This window comes from Meles meles, chromosome 5, assembly GCF_922984935.1.
Source record: "Meles meles chromosome 5, mMelMel3.1 paternal haplotype, whole genome shotgun sequence".
NCBI classification, from domain to species: domain Eukaryota; kingdom Metazoa; phylum Chordata; class Mammalia; order Carnivora; family Mustelidae; genus Meles; species Meles meles.
In genome coordinates, this window is record NC_060070.1 from 14963304 (window position 1) to 14979687 (window position 16384).

The window sequence follows — 16384 nt, forward strand, 5'->3', positions numbered from 1 at the left end:
TAAGTTGTATCCTAGAAGTAGCATATCCTGCATTATAGCCTTATAGATAATTTTTAAAGACTTCCTTCAGCAGACTTACCTGAAGAAACTATTGTACTCAATACTTCTGAGATGAGTAGACTTCAGGGTAGCGTATAGTATTTTCCTGCTAATGAACTTGTTATTTCTTTTTTCACTTAAGCAAACGTTCTGTAGAAATATTAATTACAATGTGGTATGTCTTTCAGATGACGTAGTTCTAGTTACGTCCTTTTTTTTAAGATTTTTTTAAAGATTTTATTTAAATCTTTAAATTTTATTATGACTTTTTAAGATTTTATTTATTTATTTATATGAGAGAGAGAGCATAAACAGGCTGGGGCAGGGGAGGTGGTAGAGGGAGAGAGGCAGACTCCTCCTGAGCAGGGAGTCCTATATGCCAGTGCTCTATCCCAGACCCATGAGGTCATGACCTGAGCTGAAGGCAGATGCTTAACTGACTGAGCCTCCCAGGCATCCCTCTAGTTAGCTCTTTAAAAGTCTTGACAAACTGGGATCTCTTTGGAACTTGGGTCCCCCAGACTCTTATCACTAGACCCCATTTATCAATTGGCTATTATGTTCCTGGTAGGGTTCTAGGCATTGTGCATATCTTCTCTAAATTCTTATACAAGATAGGTACTATCTTTATTGTGAAGATGAGATAATTGAGGGTCAAAGAATTGAAGCAAATTACTCAAAGTCATAGATCTAATATGCTGGGGCAGAGATTCCAACCCAAATCTGTCTCACCCACAAAGCCATAGTCTTTGATGCCACCCTGCTGCCTTAATAAGGATGATACTCAATGCCTTCCTTTCTCCCTCTGTACTTCTGTTCCACGTCCTGGCCTTGTCTGTAGCATTCTCTTTGGACTCAGGATAAAAGCTCTCTGTAGACTGAGTAGCATTTTTAGGGTTTTTTTATTGTTCTGTGGGCTGTTTGTTGAAGGACTCTTGTACATTTTTCTGATTGTAAATGTTAAAATTACCTTATATCTTTAATACTGAGCTATTTTCAATGAATTGTTAAATTATTATTGTCCTAATAGTTAGTTATAGTACAAGTTAAGAATATATTTGTTTATGGTTGGTCTCAAATTTTCTATTTTAATTGATAGTTTGAAAGTGTAAGCTAATGACTAAAATCATCTAGTTCCAATCTTAGAGGTCAGATCTAGTACATACAGTAAGTTACCTAGAACTTAATGCCTTTTTGCACACATTGTAAACTTAGATTATTTATTCTTCTAATAGCGAAAAACCTGATATGTTATCCCAGGAGTTGGGGATGGAAGGGGAGAAATCAGCTGCTGAAGACCAGATGAGAATGAAATGGGAAAGCCTACATCAAGAATTTAGTACCAAGCAGAAGCTACTACAGAATGTTCTGGAACAGGAACAGGAGCAAGTGGTATCCAAACATTTTGATTTTATATATTAACTAACATAAAAGGTGTATAGCTTATGTTAATGGAACTATCTGTGCAGTAATCTATAATTTCATTATCCATTCAAGTATAAGACATAAAAGAAATCATTCATCTTATATTTTTCTTAGCAAGCATATTTCATGCTCCCTTAATAATTATGTATTTATATGTGTGAATTCATTTGATTTCTAGATACTCTTTTCCTCAGAGATGATTACTATCTGATGACTCATTAGCATAAACCGTTAATGGTCTCCCTTTTTTTCCTCAATCTTAAAAATAAAGGTTATAAGTCAAGAATGTACACATCTCGGACAAGAGAAACACAACAAATTTGATTACTTTACTAGAAGTAAATTGTCAAGTTATCTTATTTTCCATTGCTATTTCCAGTACTTAATAGCTCCAGAAGATCTTAATGAGAAACATGTTGGGACATCAGTGGATCTAAAAGGAAGGGGAAGTCAGTGGCCAGCTAGAATAGTTACTGGCCCATCTGTAAGCTTGTTCCTGAGATGGGCAAGTACTGTGTGATGTTGGACTTGTTTCCACAAAGCAAGCCAGATCCAATGGAATTGAATATAGCAGCAGAAGATTCTAGGTAGATAATAACTATTAGCTCCCTATAAGCAGAAGCCAGAGAACATTTAAGAGTCGGAGGAATCAACCCCGTAGAGAGCTTTGCATGAGGTGGGAACCCAGCTGGCCTGTGATGTTTACCACCGTTGTGGCCCAGCAGGATTTTGAAGACAGAAGTCTAGTCCTGGGTCCTGGACCCACAGTGCTCATCTCGGTGATTCTGCGACAGTAGTGTTATCAGAGTAAAGTCGAGGTCCTTCACTGTGGATCTGAGGCAGCTGCTGTTCTCTCACTGATCTGACTGGGGCTAGCTTCAGTGCTGGGAGAGGCTGAACCCAGGAGTGGAAGGGTAGCAGTAACCGGAGTGCATCTGAGGCGTGAAAGGCGGGAGCCGGCAGAGCAGGCTCTACAAAGAAAGCAGGTACAGTTCGCCAGGACTACCTGAAAAGGAGACAGCCCCAAGGTCACAGTGTGCCCCCTTACCTGTGGGGAATCATGCATCAGAGCTGGAACCATGCATTTCTGTCTCATTTTACAGAATCGTGTGCATGCCACCCTGTCTCACTCCTCTCCTGCTCTGGCCAGGAGCCTTCTTTGTCACTGTCCACATGCATAGCCACCAGCAGTGGCCCTGGGCAGCATAGAGCTGTCCATTCTTGGAGGTAGTTATCCCAGAATCCTCTACCATCCTGGCAAGTGGTGCCTTGTAGCTTCCGCATGGACTTCCTACCTGTTTGAATTCATCTTTCTCCACATCTCGAGCAAACATTTAGACTCATAGTCTGAATTCTTGATTTCCGAGGTGGGTCTCCCAGACTTGACCACTAGATCACCTTCATGCTCTAGTATTCCCCATTCCTTTGACTATAGGGGATATTTACAGTCCTACATCAGGAACTGCAGTCTTCTCGGACTATCCTAGGTCAGATAAATCCGAGGCATTTCCAGTAATATTCAACGAATATTCTCTGTCAGTTAAATGCTCATCCCCTGGATTCCACCTGTTGTCCTTCCAGCCTAGGGCATCTGAGTGGTTCATGCAGCATTGCAGACTTCCTGGGTGTCTCATCCACGATCAGCCGTATCTCGGAGAGCTATGTCTTCCGTCAGTGCTGTCTGTTACCCCGGCGTCCTCCATGGGAGCCTACCACAACAGCCCTGCCTGCTGCCACTGACATGCCTCCGTGAAGCCCGGACTGTTAAAGTTTACGTCCAGGTCCATAGCTCATTGCCCTTTGGAATTGGAAATGGAAAACATCGAATGTTCTTTATTTATGGCCTTTTTTTTGCATTTGAGTACTTTCTTTCCATAATCACTAGTCATTTGTACAAAATGCCTCCGAGGTGGTTTTCTTCTCTTTGGCATGATGAGGTGAGACAAAAGGTGAGAAAGAAGCAATTTGGCTGTGAGAGTTTCCAAGAAGAAAGGGTGATGATCATTTAGTGAACATATTTTGTGTTCTAGGTGTTATTTCTAACAACACTGTGGCGAGGGTGACATTACCTCTGCTTTGTAGATCTGTAAACTAAGGCTTGGAGAAATTAGATGATTTCTCAGGGTCTTGTGTCTAAGAAGAGGCAAAGCTGGGATTTGGATGCGGGTCTGTCCAACTCCACAGTCCCTCCTTTTTCATACTACTTTCCTGACAGTTGTGTTTACTGGTAGTAGGTGTGGAATTTAAGGAAGTGGATTTTAAAGAGGTGTTGTGTTGTGGGTGTTCCAGTTACAGTGGGAAATGAGTTGGGCATGTTTAGAGGATAATGAGTAATCAGCCTGAAAGGCAAAGTGAGAATGAGACATTTTATAAATTATAGGAACTGAGTTTGATGGGAAACATCTTTCAAAAGTCAGAGGGCTAAGCAACGCCATGGTCTTTATCAGGCATTGTGTGTGCCTACAAGAGTGTAGGGGAGGTTGAGTGAATGAAGAAAGCGTAGGGATCAGTCTAGATCTGGTATCTAGGATGGATGATTTCATCATGGATAGTCTAAAACCAAGAAAACAAGTTGAGAGGAAGACCGTGATAGAGTTCAAGCATTTTCCTACCACTTTGTTTTTTTAAGTCCGTCAGTGAAAACATTAACCATCGCTGAATTTGGTCACCATGTTTAGTGGACATGGTATATCAAAGAGGTCATATTTCTCTAGAAGAGGTTCCAGCATGCTTCAATATGTAATTCTAAATGACGAAACCCAAACATAGTACATTTGCTGTTAAATAAGGGCCCCTGTTTACCTATAGCTCTACAGCAGGCCGAATCGGCTCCTGTCTGGTGTGCCACTATACAAAGGAGATGGACAGACCCAAGACAAATCTGCAGTGACATCTTTGCTGGATGGATTGAACCAGGCCTTTGAGGAGGTTTCATCTCAGGTAGGGCTGCACTCTGGCTTGCTTATGGATCTTGGTCTCCACACGAAACTGTTCCACCTCTGGGCATGCCTGGTCGAGACCCAGCACTAGTGATTAGCCCTGAAGGGAAGACCACTGAACCCTGACAACTCATCCTGGGATTTTTCTTTGAGTCCTCAAAGCACTATAATTAATTCTATGCTCTCCCTTTTTCTCAGGGTGGGGGGACAAAAAGGCAGAACATTCACTTGGAACAGAAGTTGTATGATGGGGTCTCAGCTACCTCTACGTGGTTGGATGATGTTGAGGAGCGTTTATTTGTTGCCACAGCACTTTTACCAGAAGAAACAGAAGCTTGCCTCTTCAACCAAGAGGTAAGATTGGCAGCTGGTGTCTGTATGTGATACTACAAAGCGCTTGAAAAATTTTGGTGTTGGAGAATTAATGTATAAGGAAGGTCAACATAAAACAGTTCTAATAAAGTACGCATTAGGTATATTTCTAAGCTGCATGATACAAAAGAGAACTGCCTGATATAAAAAGCTCCCAGAGATACTCATATTTTGCATTTTTATCCTCTATCTTGTATATGTAGGAGGAAGAAAAAAATGGAGGATTCTTTGTAGAAACTTGTTGTGTATTGCAAATTTTCTTCACATGAAACACAGGCTAAAAAGTAGAGTTTCTAAATAGCCCTTTACAAATCTTACCTTTCACCAAATACATATTATTATTAGCTAATGATGTAAAATTTCTGAGAAAAATCTCTCCAGCAGCAACTTGCCTAATATTTGCGGAAGTGGGTCAACTTACCTTAGATATAGTTACCACCAAATAGTAAGAGAGATATGGTGGGCTTTCTCTGAGGAAATGACTTGATGTGTATATAGATTCCTAGATCTAAGCACTGAAATGTGCTTTCTCTTTTATCAACCCTAGACTCTTGCCAAAGATATTAAAGAAATGTCTGAAGAAATGGATAAGAACAGGAACTTGTTTTCTCAAGCATTTCCAGAGAATGGTGATAACCGGGATGTCATTGAAGACACTTTGGGTTGTCTTTTGGGCAGGTTGTCCTTGCTAGACTCAGTAGTAAATCAGCGCTGTCATCAGATGAAGGAAAGACTTCAGCAAATACTAAATTTCCAGGTAAGACGTCATCACGAGATGGTTGATAATCCTCTAGCTGTATTCAGTAACAAGCAGGATGTCTTACTGAGGTATGACATAGACCTACTTTTTTTTTTTTTTTTTCAAAAGTACAGTGAAGAGCAAGAACATTATAGAAAAAGAAGGGACTAGAACCCTAGGATGAGGAAACTAAGAGGCTTATGTTCCTAGAAATGAAGGGTTGAGAAAACCAACCACGTAAACTAAGGGCTGAATACAATGTTAAATTCAACCAGTAAGTTATATGACTATAATTATAATTTTCAATTGATAATTGGAATTTAAAACATATGACCAAAATTTATTAAAGACATATGACCAAAGAAATATGTGGGAAGTGCCACAATACAGAACCCTAGACTCTAGTGCCCATGGGCCATTGAGAGTGACTATGGCCTGCTTCTGCCTACATTAAAAATGTACATGATTGGGACACCTGGGTGGCTCAGTCAGTTAACCATCCGGCTCTTGATTTCAGCTTGGGTCATGATCTCAGGGTCATGAGATGGAGCCCCACTTCAGGCTCCGTACTCTCGGCAGAGTCTACTTGGAATTCTCTCTCTCCCTCCCCCATGTTTTCTCTCTCTCTCTCTCGCTCTGTCTCTGTCTGTCTGTCTGTCTCTCTCTCTCTATATATATATATATAATATAATAAATCTTTAAAAAAATATTTATGGCACTACTTCCTAATCCTAACTCCTCAGATTTATTGCCTGTAAGCCCTAGACTCATGTTCCATTGCCAGCTGACTAATTGTCTGCTTATGAAACTTTTCCTCTGACTATAAACTTCAGCAATGCCAAAGCCACTGATAAATTTTTTTTTAAGAATTATTTATTTATTTGACAGAGAGAGAGAGCACAAGTAGAGAGGCAGGCAGAGAGAGGGTGGGCTGAGCAGGGAGCCCAATATGGGGCTAGATCCCAGGACCCTGAGATCATGACATGAACTGAAGGCAGAGGATTAACCCATTGAGCCACCCAGGCACCCGCTACTGATAAACTTTGAGTTGATTTCCATTCCTATTAAAAGTCATCTTTTGGGAATACTTAAGTTTTAATTGAGATTTCTTTCTTTATTTGTTTGTTTATTTTAGAGAGAGGGAAGAGAGAGAGATGAGGGGAGGGGCAGAGGGAGAGGAGAATCCCAAGCAGGCTCCACACCCAGCACAGAGCCTGATGCAGGACTCAATTTCCTAACCCCAAGATCATGACCTGAACTGAAATCGAGTCAGACGCTTAACCAATTAAGCCACCCAGGAGCTCCTAATTGAGTTTTATTTTTAACAAATGTATAATATTTATAAAATAGATAACATGTAATTTGGACCAAGAGTTTGATATAAATTTTTGATTTGTAAAAAGTACTGTTAAAGTGTCAGATGTAGCATCAGCCAAGAAATGTGGAATTCCCTAGATATTCATCTAAAGGGACAAATCATCACTGCCTTTCAGTAATTTGTATTCTTAAAACTACAAAGTAAAATTAGAATAATTTGTGTAGCATTTTTTTATTCACAAAGAATTTTCGCCTGTATTATTGTCTTTAATCTTTATGACATACCTCTTAGCTAAGCAATGTTCTGATATTCATTTTGCAAAAATTAAGAGCAGCCTCCAAAACCATCCCTCCTGGGTTCAAATTCTGGCTTTGTCCCCTGCTGCTCTGTACCCTTAGCTGTGTCTCTAAGGCTTATTAGAGTAACACTCATGCCGTGGTCTCCAGGGGTTCTGTGAGGGTAAAATTAGTTAAAAATGTGTAAAATAGTTCAAACGATGTCTGAAACATAGTTAAGTACTCAGTCAGTTTTGTTATTGTTGTCACTATTAATAGTAGTATTCATTATAACATACAGAATCTGAAACCAATATAAAAGTTAAATTAATTCTCTAAGATTATTCAGCCATCAAGGACTAGAGCCAGGATTTGACTCAAAGAATATTTTTATATTTTATATCATTAGGGTGCTACCAGGGGTGATGAAGAATAGTAGACCTTTTCACAATGTATTTTGAAAGCAAAATCACCAGGAGCAGATTTGTGTGGGTGTTAGGTATGGGGAATGAGAGAAGAGGACACTGCTGAGGAAGTCCAGAGACCCCGGCTGACAGGCCTGGTGCAGAGCAGTGCCAGTGACCCAGGGCTAGGCTGGATGGACTAAGATACGCCGTAGAGTTAAGACACTCAGCTGACTACTCAGAGTAGACATTTGGATATGCATGACTATGGCTTCAGGGAATGACCGGGACCAGATATTTGCATTCGTAGAGGTTAGGTTGTAGAGCTCATAGAGAGGAAAGCACATTTCACTTGGAATCAGAGAAGCTGGGGTTCTTAATTGGGTATTTTGTTTTGGATGCAAGATCTGATCGCCTGCCCACATATACACCATCTGTCTAAAATCAGCAAAACTTGTGCAATTGATGGAAACTCGTGTCATTACTCTAAAATCCAGCTTTCATAAAATACTGTGCTGAGTTTTAACAGCATTCTAGTTGGTGTATCAGCCATGAATGGCGGTGGGGGGGGTGTTAAAGGTACAAATGTTTGTATCACTTAGAAGCATATTTCCCTTTACAAATTGCATTTCCTATGCTAGTGTCTTCAGCCCTTTTAAGTTCTTATTAGTAATTATAGCCAGTCAGAGTAAAATATGAACCAAGCACGCATACTCTGGAACTGATTTTCTGGAGAGGACCAAGAGAAGAACACACAATCATGAAATTGTCTTTAAGTCACGTTCTCTATTTTTCTTCTGCCAACAAGTTTCTACTTGTTGGTGGCCAGCTCACGGACAGCAACTGACATTTCAAAATGTTTGTGTTCCAATTTAGTCGAAAGAAATAGTTCCAATGTTAATATCATTAAAGGTCAAGTCGTAAACCATTTTATTTTACTTTGCGCCGAGCACCTGGTGTGCTGTCCGTGCTCAGTAGTTAATGGAATGGTTTGCCTTCGTCTTCCACTTAACTTTTGAGTATTCGCTTTTCCCAGACCGTTAGCATGACCCTCTACCCAGCAGAGAATCTGGAGGAACATGTTGATGTCATATAAATGTGTATTATCTCCATGGAATCAAAAGAAGTTAATCATCAGTTATTCTATTAAAAAAAGCTTTTACCTAGAGACTTAACCCCAAATGAATTTACTGGACATTTTTATGATTGGGCATTTTAAGTTATTTAAAAACTGAAAAAAAAAAAGAAAGAATTCTTTTTAAATGAGCGAGGCAGCACAGGTGGTTCAAAAACTTGAAACCTTTCACGTACCTATTTCTCAAAAAGCAAGGATCCTGCCTCTTTACGCCCTACAAGCGGTCCCAGTGACCATATGATAAAATTTGTGATTTCTGATATTTGTGTAATATGGAGACACCTTAATTATCCTGCTGGGTCATATGCATAGTAACAAAAAACAGTTAAAGCCTTTGGATTTTCATTTTTAAGAAAATACCCACATCCATGGGGTGCCTTGGTGGTTCAGTTCATTAAGCATCTGACTTAAGTTCAGGTCATGATCTCAGGATCCTGGGATGAGGCTCCACCTCAGGCTCCCCACACATTGGGGAATCTGCTTGTGCCTCTCCCTCTCCTTCTGCCCCTCCCCTCATTTGTGCTTGTACACATGCACGTCCTCTCTCTCTCTCTCAAATAAATATATAAAATCTTTTTTAAAAAAGTACTAACATTGGGGTGCCTGGGTGGCTCAGTTGTTAAGCATCTGCCTTCGGCTCAGATCATCATCCCCGGGTCCTGGGATGGAGCCACACATCAGGCTTCCTGCTCAGCAGGAAGCCTGCTTCTCCCTCTCCCACTCCCCCTTCTTGTGTTCCCTCTCTTGCTGTCTCTCTCTGCCAAACAAATAAATAAAATCTTTAAAAAAAATAAAGTACCAACATCCATGTGTTTATTAACACCTTTCAAATCTTTTATTTAGTAATTTTTAAATTAGTCATATTCTTGGCTTTAGTGTCTTCTTGACTGGTCCTTTCCAATAATTAGTGAGACCTCCAGAAATGTGAACCCTGTTTTCTATTACCTTGAGTAGAATATAATTAAGACAGAAAATATGTTATTAAAAATAAAAAGATGATGTACAGGAAATATATCTACAATCTTTCTTCTTTCTTTCTTTAGTTTATTTATTTGTATATATAATTTCTATACCCATCATCAGGCTTGAATTCATGACCGCAATATTAGGAGTCATATGTTCTTCCAATCGAGTCAGCCAGGCGCCCCCACGATCTTCATTTCTAACCCATGATATATTATCATTTAGCATTATCTACTCATTTAGATGAACTGAATTAATGTTCTAAATATATGTCTCTAGTAGAGACTTTTTCTTTTGAATTTGTTCAAATGAATGGAAACATCTTTTCCTAGGCATACAAACAGATAAATATGTCATCGTTCTAATGGCCCACATGGCCTCACCGTGAGCACAGTTGAATAATACAAACATTGCTATAATTCATAAGCAAAAACCTTGCTTCTGGCAGCATTTTTCCAGGACTGTTACAACAGTTTCCTAGTGAATCTGCAGCAAGGCTTGCAGACTGGTTTGGATTTTGGTTAGTGACAGTTATTGCCTCTTTGGATCGTGTGCTTTTCTCTGATGTTCATGTGCCATTCTTTTCTTTTCTTTTTTTTTCTTATTTTACTGCATAATCCACTCAGTGTTTTGTTTTCTAGACTTATATTTTGTGTTTAAAGGCTGGCATACATCCTTAAAGATGCTTTTTTCTTCTTGGGTGTGGTTATCCTTCTCCGTGTAGGAAGACAGATTTTTGCATCTTGATGATGTGTCCTTGTGTATATATCAGCAGCCCCCAGCGAAGAGGATGTGATGAGTCAAATTTCAGCTTCCACTGAACAGCAAGCCCATCATATATGTTTACTGACATTTCAGGGGGAAAAACTGGAAATTGTATCATTCAAATTTTGCTCTAGTTCATTATTTCCTGTAGAACTGAGGACCAAAATGCCAATAGTTAACTTTTTTTTGTATAAACATAACTCAATATAAATATATTTGGACTTTTAAGTGAGTGATCTTTATGAACAAAAGGCTTTGCTAGGTCTTTTTGTGTTGTCTCTTCATATGTCTTTGGTCATCATGGCTAAAATTTATTTTCTACACTTCTGGGTGGCTTTTTATAAGATTGGGCAAATTCTCTGAAAATAGTGAAAAGGAAGTATGAGAGAGAGGGAATGAGGGGAAAGGAAAAAAGGAATTATATTCTTCTTAAGAATCACATTTTTTTTGTTAAATTTAAGATGTAGTTTTTTTTTTTGTTTTTTTTTTCCCATTTTATTTATTTTTTTCAGCGTAACAGTATTCATTCTTTTTGCACAACACCCAGTGCTCCATGCAAAACGTAAGATGTAGTTTTAAATAATATTCGGACTTACATAAAAAATACAAAATAACTTGAAATGAAATAAAAGAATCCTATTTTTTTCCCAAGTAAGGGTAGCAGCTGTAGGTTGTTTCATTAAATAAAAGTCATTAGTGAATGACTTCTATTTCCAGTGCAGTGTTTAAATGTGTGCATTGATTTCAAACGTATCAACAAGATTAGGGTGACTAGCATTGCTTTTTATTTGTACACTTCATCACCATTTGTATTGTGTTAAAAAAATGCTTTCTGTAACAAATTCTTCAAAAGTCAGTTTTAACACTTAAATTGTCACCACTTCCTTTCTCCTTTCCCCAGGACAGTATTGTTTCTTCTGGACATTAAATTCCTACAACAATATATTATTTCTAAGGATGTGTGTACTTACAGCCATTCTGAATTCCCGGTTACTCATATTAAGTCTTCTGATTTTTTTCCTCCTTAGAACGATCTGAAGGTGCTGTGCACGTCGCTGGCTGACAACAAGTTCATCATTCTGCAGAAACTGGCAAATGTGTTTGAACAGCCTGTGGCAGAGCAAATAAAGGTATTTACAGCCGCCTTTTTCTAGAAGAGCAAGTGCATAGAGTTGATCTGATTTGGTAGGAGATTTCAGATATTCTATAAAAGATTAATGGCTTGCTATAACATTGTTTTTAAAGAATTTATTTATTTGACAGAGAGTGAGAGAAGGAGAGAGAGCACAAGCAGGGGGAGCAGCAGAGGGAGAGAGGGAAGCAGGCTCTCTGCTGAGCAGGGAGCCCGATGCGGAACTCGATCCCAGGACCCTGAGATCATGACCTGAGCCGAAGGCAGAGGCTGAACCCACTGAGCCACCCAGGCGCCCCTTGCTATAACATTTTTGTTTGTCATACATTTTGTCTCTAAGTGTCATGTTTGAGTGACGGGCCAGGCGACATGGAATCTGTCACTTCTCTCTGTACGGAACTAGGAGATAGCTAAAGGTGTCAGTGGCAGATGATGACATGAAGAAGTGTGCCACCTAACACTGAGATTAGACAGGAGCCTCAGGGACGCAGGGCAGACAGTCAGACTGTCCTGGGCTGACACAGATAAAGCACTATGGACATTCAGAAGAAGGGCCAACTGCCCCCAGCAGAGGTAGGATCCGGGGAAACTTTGTAAAGGAAAATTGGAACCAGACTGAGAAGTTTCGACACACAGAGACTGGGAAGAAAGATATCCAAGTCAAGAGGAAAACATGAACAAAGGCTTCAGTGGTAGGCAATTCAGAGCACTTCCAGAGAAAAGCAAGCTATCCTTAGATAATACAGGAGCTATATCTACAAATATATCTTAGAGAAGCAAGTTATCCTTATTCAGCTAAATGCTGAATTTATGATGAATGAAAACAATTGAGGGGAAGTAAGTTTGGATGAGTACATTTGAGGCAACTTGTGGGGCCTTTTGACTGTCAGAGAAATTTAGACTTTATTCCACAAACCAGTGGTTTCTAAACTTTATTGATGGCATATCTCATTAGTTTAAAAAAATAAGCACCTCCCACAAGTATATGTATATTTGTTTATTTATGAATTATAAGCAGGTACTTTGTTATAAGGCATGTATACAAATGAAAATTCAGAAGAATGTGGTTGAATATAAAGGAAAAATGTAGTGTTTCATCCTCACCAGTCATCTCATACACACGGGTCCTTGCACTCACCTTGGAGATCACTGGCAGTGCAGAGTCCCTGGGGTGGTTTGAAGGTGAGAATGAGTATCAGTGCCCGGCCCTGCTTCCCGGACAAGACCGTGTCAGGTCAGGAAGCAGGATATGCCTCTAGAGGCTTCATATAGCTGCACTGAGGAAAAGGAAAAAGAATTCTAACTCCAGTGATATCATTGAAAACAGGGGGGAGAGATGAAATGGGAAGGATGTTACACACAATATCTCCTGTTTCCCAAGCTAAGTAATTATGTGTTTTAATAGAATTTCCTAATTTCAGTAGACCTCTAAGGGTTCTATGAGTAGGCTATAGAGAATCACCTGTGATAGAAATCCCCTGATTTATTCCTCTAGATAGAAATTGAGATCATTCTGTCTATCCATCCATCTGTAAAATTACCTAAAATAGTTTGCAAAATTTTATGTGAATGTTTATTTTTCTTGACCATAATTTCATCTGCTTTTTTTTTTTTTTTTTAGATTTTATTTATTTGACAGATAGAGATCACAAGTAGGGAGAGAAGCAGGCAGAGAGAGAGAGAGAGAGGAGGAAGCAGGCTCCCTGCCAAGCAGAGAGCCCGATGCGGGGCTCGATCCCAGGACCCTGGGATCATGACCTGAGCTGAAGGCAGAGGCTTTAACCCACTGAGCCACCCAGGCACCCCTCATCTGCTTTTTAAAACAAATCTCTCATCTCCCCCAAATTAAAAAAAAAATTCTTCTATGTTGAAACTTAAACTTGAAAGGAACTTTAAAAAAATTTTTTACTTTTTTATTCTTGGATTTTTTTATTCTTGGGTTTTAATATCCAAGATTTTAACATACCTGATTCCAAAAAAGACTTCAGCAGTTGTAGCGATGATTTGCCTTGAATTTCAGAGGTGAAATGTAGAATATGTATGTATGATCACAAGTAACATTTTTACTAATTATTGACCAGGATCACTAAAATGATTCCCGCAGATAAAAATAAATAGCTAGACTATTTCTCTGAAGAAATAGAAAGCACCCCCAAAAAGTGCTAATTTCACCCCTACCCTCGTTGGGTTAAAAAGGTAATAATAGCAGGAGACTCAAGGATGATACTTCTCAATATATTCGTCTTTTGAGCGATGTCATTCTGAAGATCTAGAACAGACTTGTCCCCACAAGCCTGGTGCCCAGCTGACTTCCAGGGATCCTTCCCTTTTCCATTATTCTGAGAATTTCCATCACTTCCCTCTCTGTTGGATCTTCTCTTTTCTGAGTCTCAAGTCCGTCTTTATTATATTGCTTCCTTGTTTTATTAGTACATATCCTTTCTAAGAAAGGATGCATGCGAGATGTATTTTTTAATATTTTGCCTATCGGAAAACAATCTTATAATGTGTGTGCTCCTTCTTGGTAACTTGGCTCACTATAAAATTCCTGCCTGGAAATCAGTTTTCTATGGAGTTTTGAGGCACCTCATTGTTTTCTAGCTTCTGGTGTTGGCTTGAGGAATCTAAAATCATTCTAATTCCCACAGCGGTATGAAATGTCACAGTGATATACCTTGGGAAGGGTCAGTTTTATCCACTGGGTTGGAGGTTCAGTAAGCTGGGTTTTTGTTTTTTTTTTAATTTGGTAGCTCTCCTCTTTCCATTTTGGAAAATTGTCTAATGATTTAATATTTTTCAGTCCTCCATTTTACCCGTCTCTCTTTCTGGAACTCTTTTTAGGCAGATGTTGGATATTCTGGTCTAGTCTTCTAATTCTTTTATCAAGAAACAGTCTGCTCTATTTTTTGGAAGACTTCCTTGATTTCAACTCTCAACTTTCCTACTGAGTTTTATATTTCTGCTGTCATGAGTTTCATTTTCCCTGAGCTCATTTTGGTTCTCTGATTGATCCTTTTTTTGTAGCATTCTGTTCTTTTTCTTTGTGTCCAGCCTTTAGATGTTTCTGTTGGTCTTTCTACATTTTCTCTCCTCTCCTGTCTGGAGACCGGAGGTCAGGCTCCAATACCTTAGAAGATGTGAGGGCTCCTCATGTAGCATTCTGTGGGCATTCAGTCACGTATCCTCTGTTTTCAGTCAAGTACTCAAACCTGCAATTCTGTCTGGTGCCCCTCAGTCCAGAGTCTGCTTACCTTCTCTAGAAAATAAACTCCCCATCTTCCCCAGAGAGGGAAAAGGGCAATGCGGAGTGAGAAAGAGGCTCTGGAAATTTCTCTGCTCTTTAAGAAGCTTTTTGCCAACTGTCCTTATTTGGCACCTACCCTCCCCACCCAGAGTGCCAGGCTCCTGTTCCTATAAGTCTGGTGATGACGATCTCCCGTGAGCTTAGGATTCAGCTTTCTCAGTTTCTTAAGTCAGTTATCCCATATCCTTCTGAATTCCAGCTTTCAAAATGTTGTTGGTATTGCTTTCTTTCCTGTTTCTTTGTCCTTGTAGATTTATGGGCGGGAGGGGCACCAAAAAGCAAGCAAAGAGGATTTTTGCTGTGGTGTAGCGGTGATTCGGGAAGGCAAAAATGAGACACATGTGTTTCATCTGCCATCTGGAGTCCATGTTCTTTTCCTCCTTCAGGGTAGCAGAGATTGTGTTTCTTCCAGAAGTCTACTTGGACGACCCCAGAATCCACTCCTGTATTTCTTGTCCAGGCTCCTCTAACAGAGATGAATTGCATCGAGCTGAAAACCTGATTGGATTCACCCCTGTTTTGTTTTGCTGTGTTTACTCGGGCTTCCTAACTAGACTTCAGGCTCCTTGAAGGCCGGGAGAAGACCTCGTTCTCCTCCTACAGAACCCACACTGGGAAGACAAGGCCTAGTGCCAGCAGCCACTCCAATAATTGTTGATCACTGCTTTTCTTTTTTTTTTTCCTTGAAGATTTTGTTAATTTCTTTGACAGACAAATCACAAGTAGGCAGAGAGGCAGGCAGAGAGAGAGAGAGGAGGAAGCAGGCTTCCTGCTGAGCAGAGAGCCCCATGCAGGACTCGATCCCAGGATCCTGAGATCATGACCTGAGCCGAAGGCAGAGGCTCAACCCACTGAGCCACCCAGGCACCCCGATCACTTGCTTTTCTGCTAAACAAAGAGTGAGATTTAGGGAAAGGACCATGCTGTGACATATTTTCCTCTTGCCTCACTGAATCTCTCTCCCAGGATGCTCGAAATGGATCTCAGGAAACCAGAACATGTTCCCCTAGAAAAATCCTAGGCCAGTGCCTTTTCTAACCATGTCCTAAGTCAAGCTTCTTTTTCGGGTGTTTCTATTTACGAATTCCCATATTTGGTTAAGGAAGCCATTGTTCTCCCAGCCCCGCATGTGCAGTTCTTCTTACTTCCTTACCTGTGAGGTAGCTGACTGTGGTATAATAAAGGGCCTCCTTCTCTTTCCTGTGTACTAGATGGCCATGGTTTTTATGCTGTATTAAAATGACTCCTTTTGTAGACATTGAAAATGTTTAACGTGGAGAGAAGAACAAAGAGTATAGAAGTATAATAGTAGAAGTAACAGAACAAAGAGTAATCACATTTCATGAGGGAAATTCCTTATGGAAGTTCTAATAAAGTATCATAAATCTTATGTAGGCGATACAAGAGGCTGAAGATGGGCTAAAGGAATTGGATGCAGGAATCATTGAATTAAAAAAGCGTGGGGACAAGTTGCAGATTGAGCAGCCTTCCATGCAGGAACTATCCAAACTTCAGGTATGGTTTTCTACCAGCAACATTTTAGCTTCAATGATGCATTCTAACTGGAAGTCAAG

The 16384-nt window shown here is 39.9% G+C and overlaps 1 protein-coding gene across 13 annotated transcripts in view; it reads left to right on the forward strand.

Annotated features, from left to right (window-relative positions):
* SYNE1 (spectrin repeat containing nuclear envelope protein 1) overlaps positions 1-16384 on the forward strand; it is a 469526-nt gene that overhangs the window by 340818 nt on the left and 112324 nt on the right. For 12 of the 13 annotated variants that reach the window (XM_046005238.1, XM_046005239.1, XM_046005240.1 and 9 more), the window contains 6 exons: positions 1275-1431; positions 4273-4404; positions 4602-4757; positions 5323-5532; positions 11403-11504; positions 16206-16325. In XM_046005238.1, coding sequence (XP_045861194.1) covers positions 1275-1431; positions 4273-4404; positions 4602-4757; positions 5323-5532; positions 11403-11504; positions 16206-16325 — 877 coding nt within the window. The remainder of the gene's footprint in view (positions 1-1274; positions 1432-4272; positions 4405-4601; positions 4758-5322; positions 5533-11402; positions 11505-16205; positions 16326-16384) is intronic. The other variant, XM_046005242.1, reaches the window with a different exon arrangement.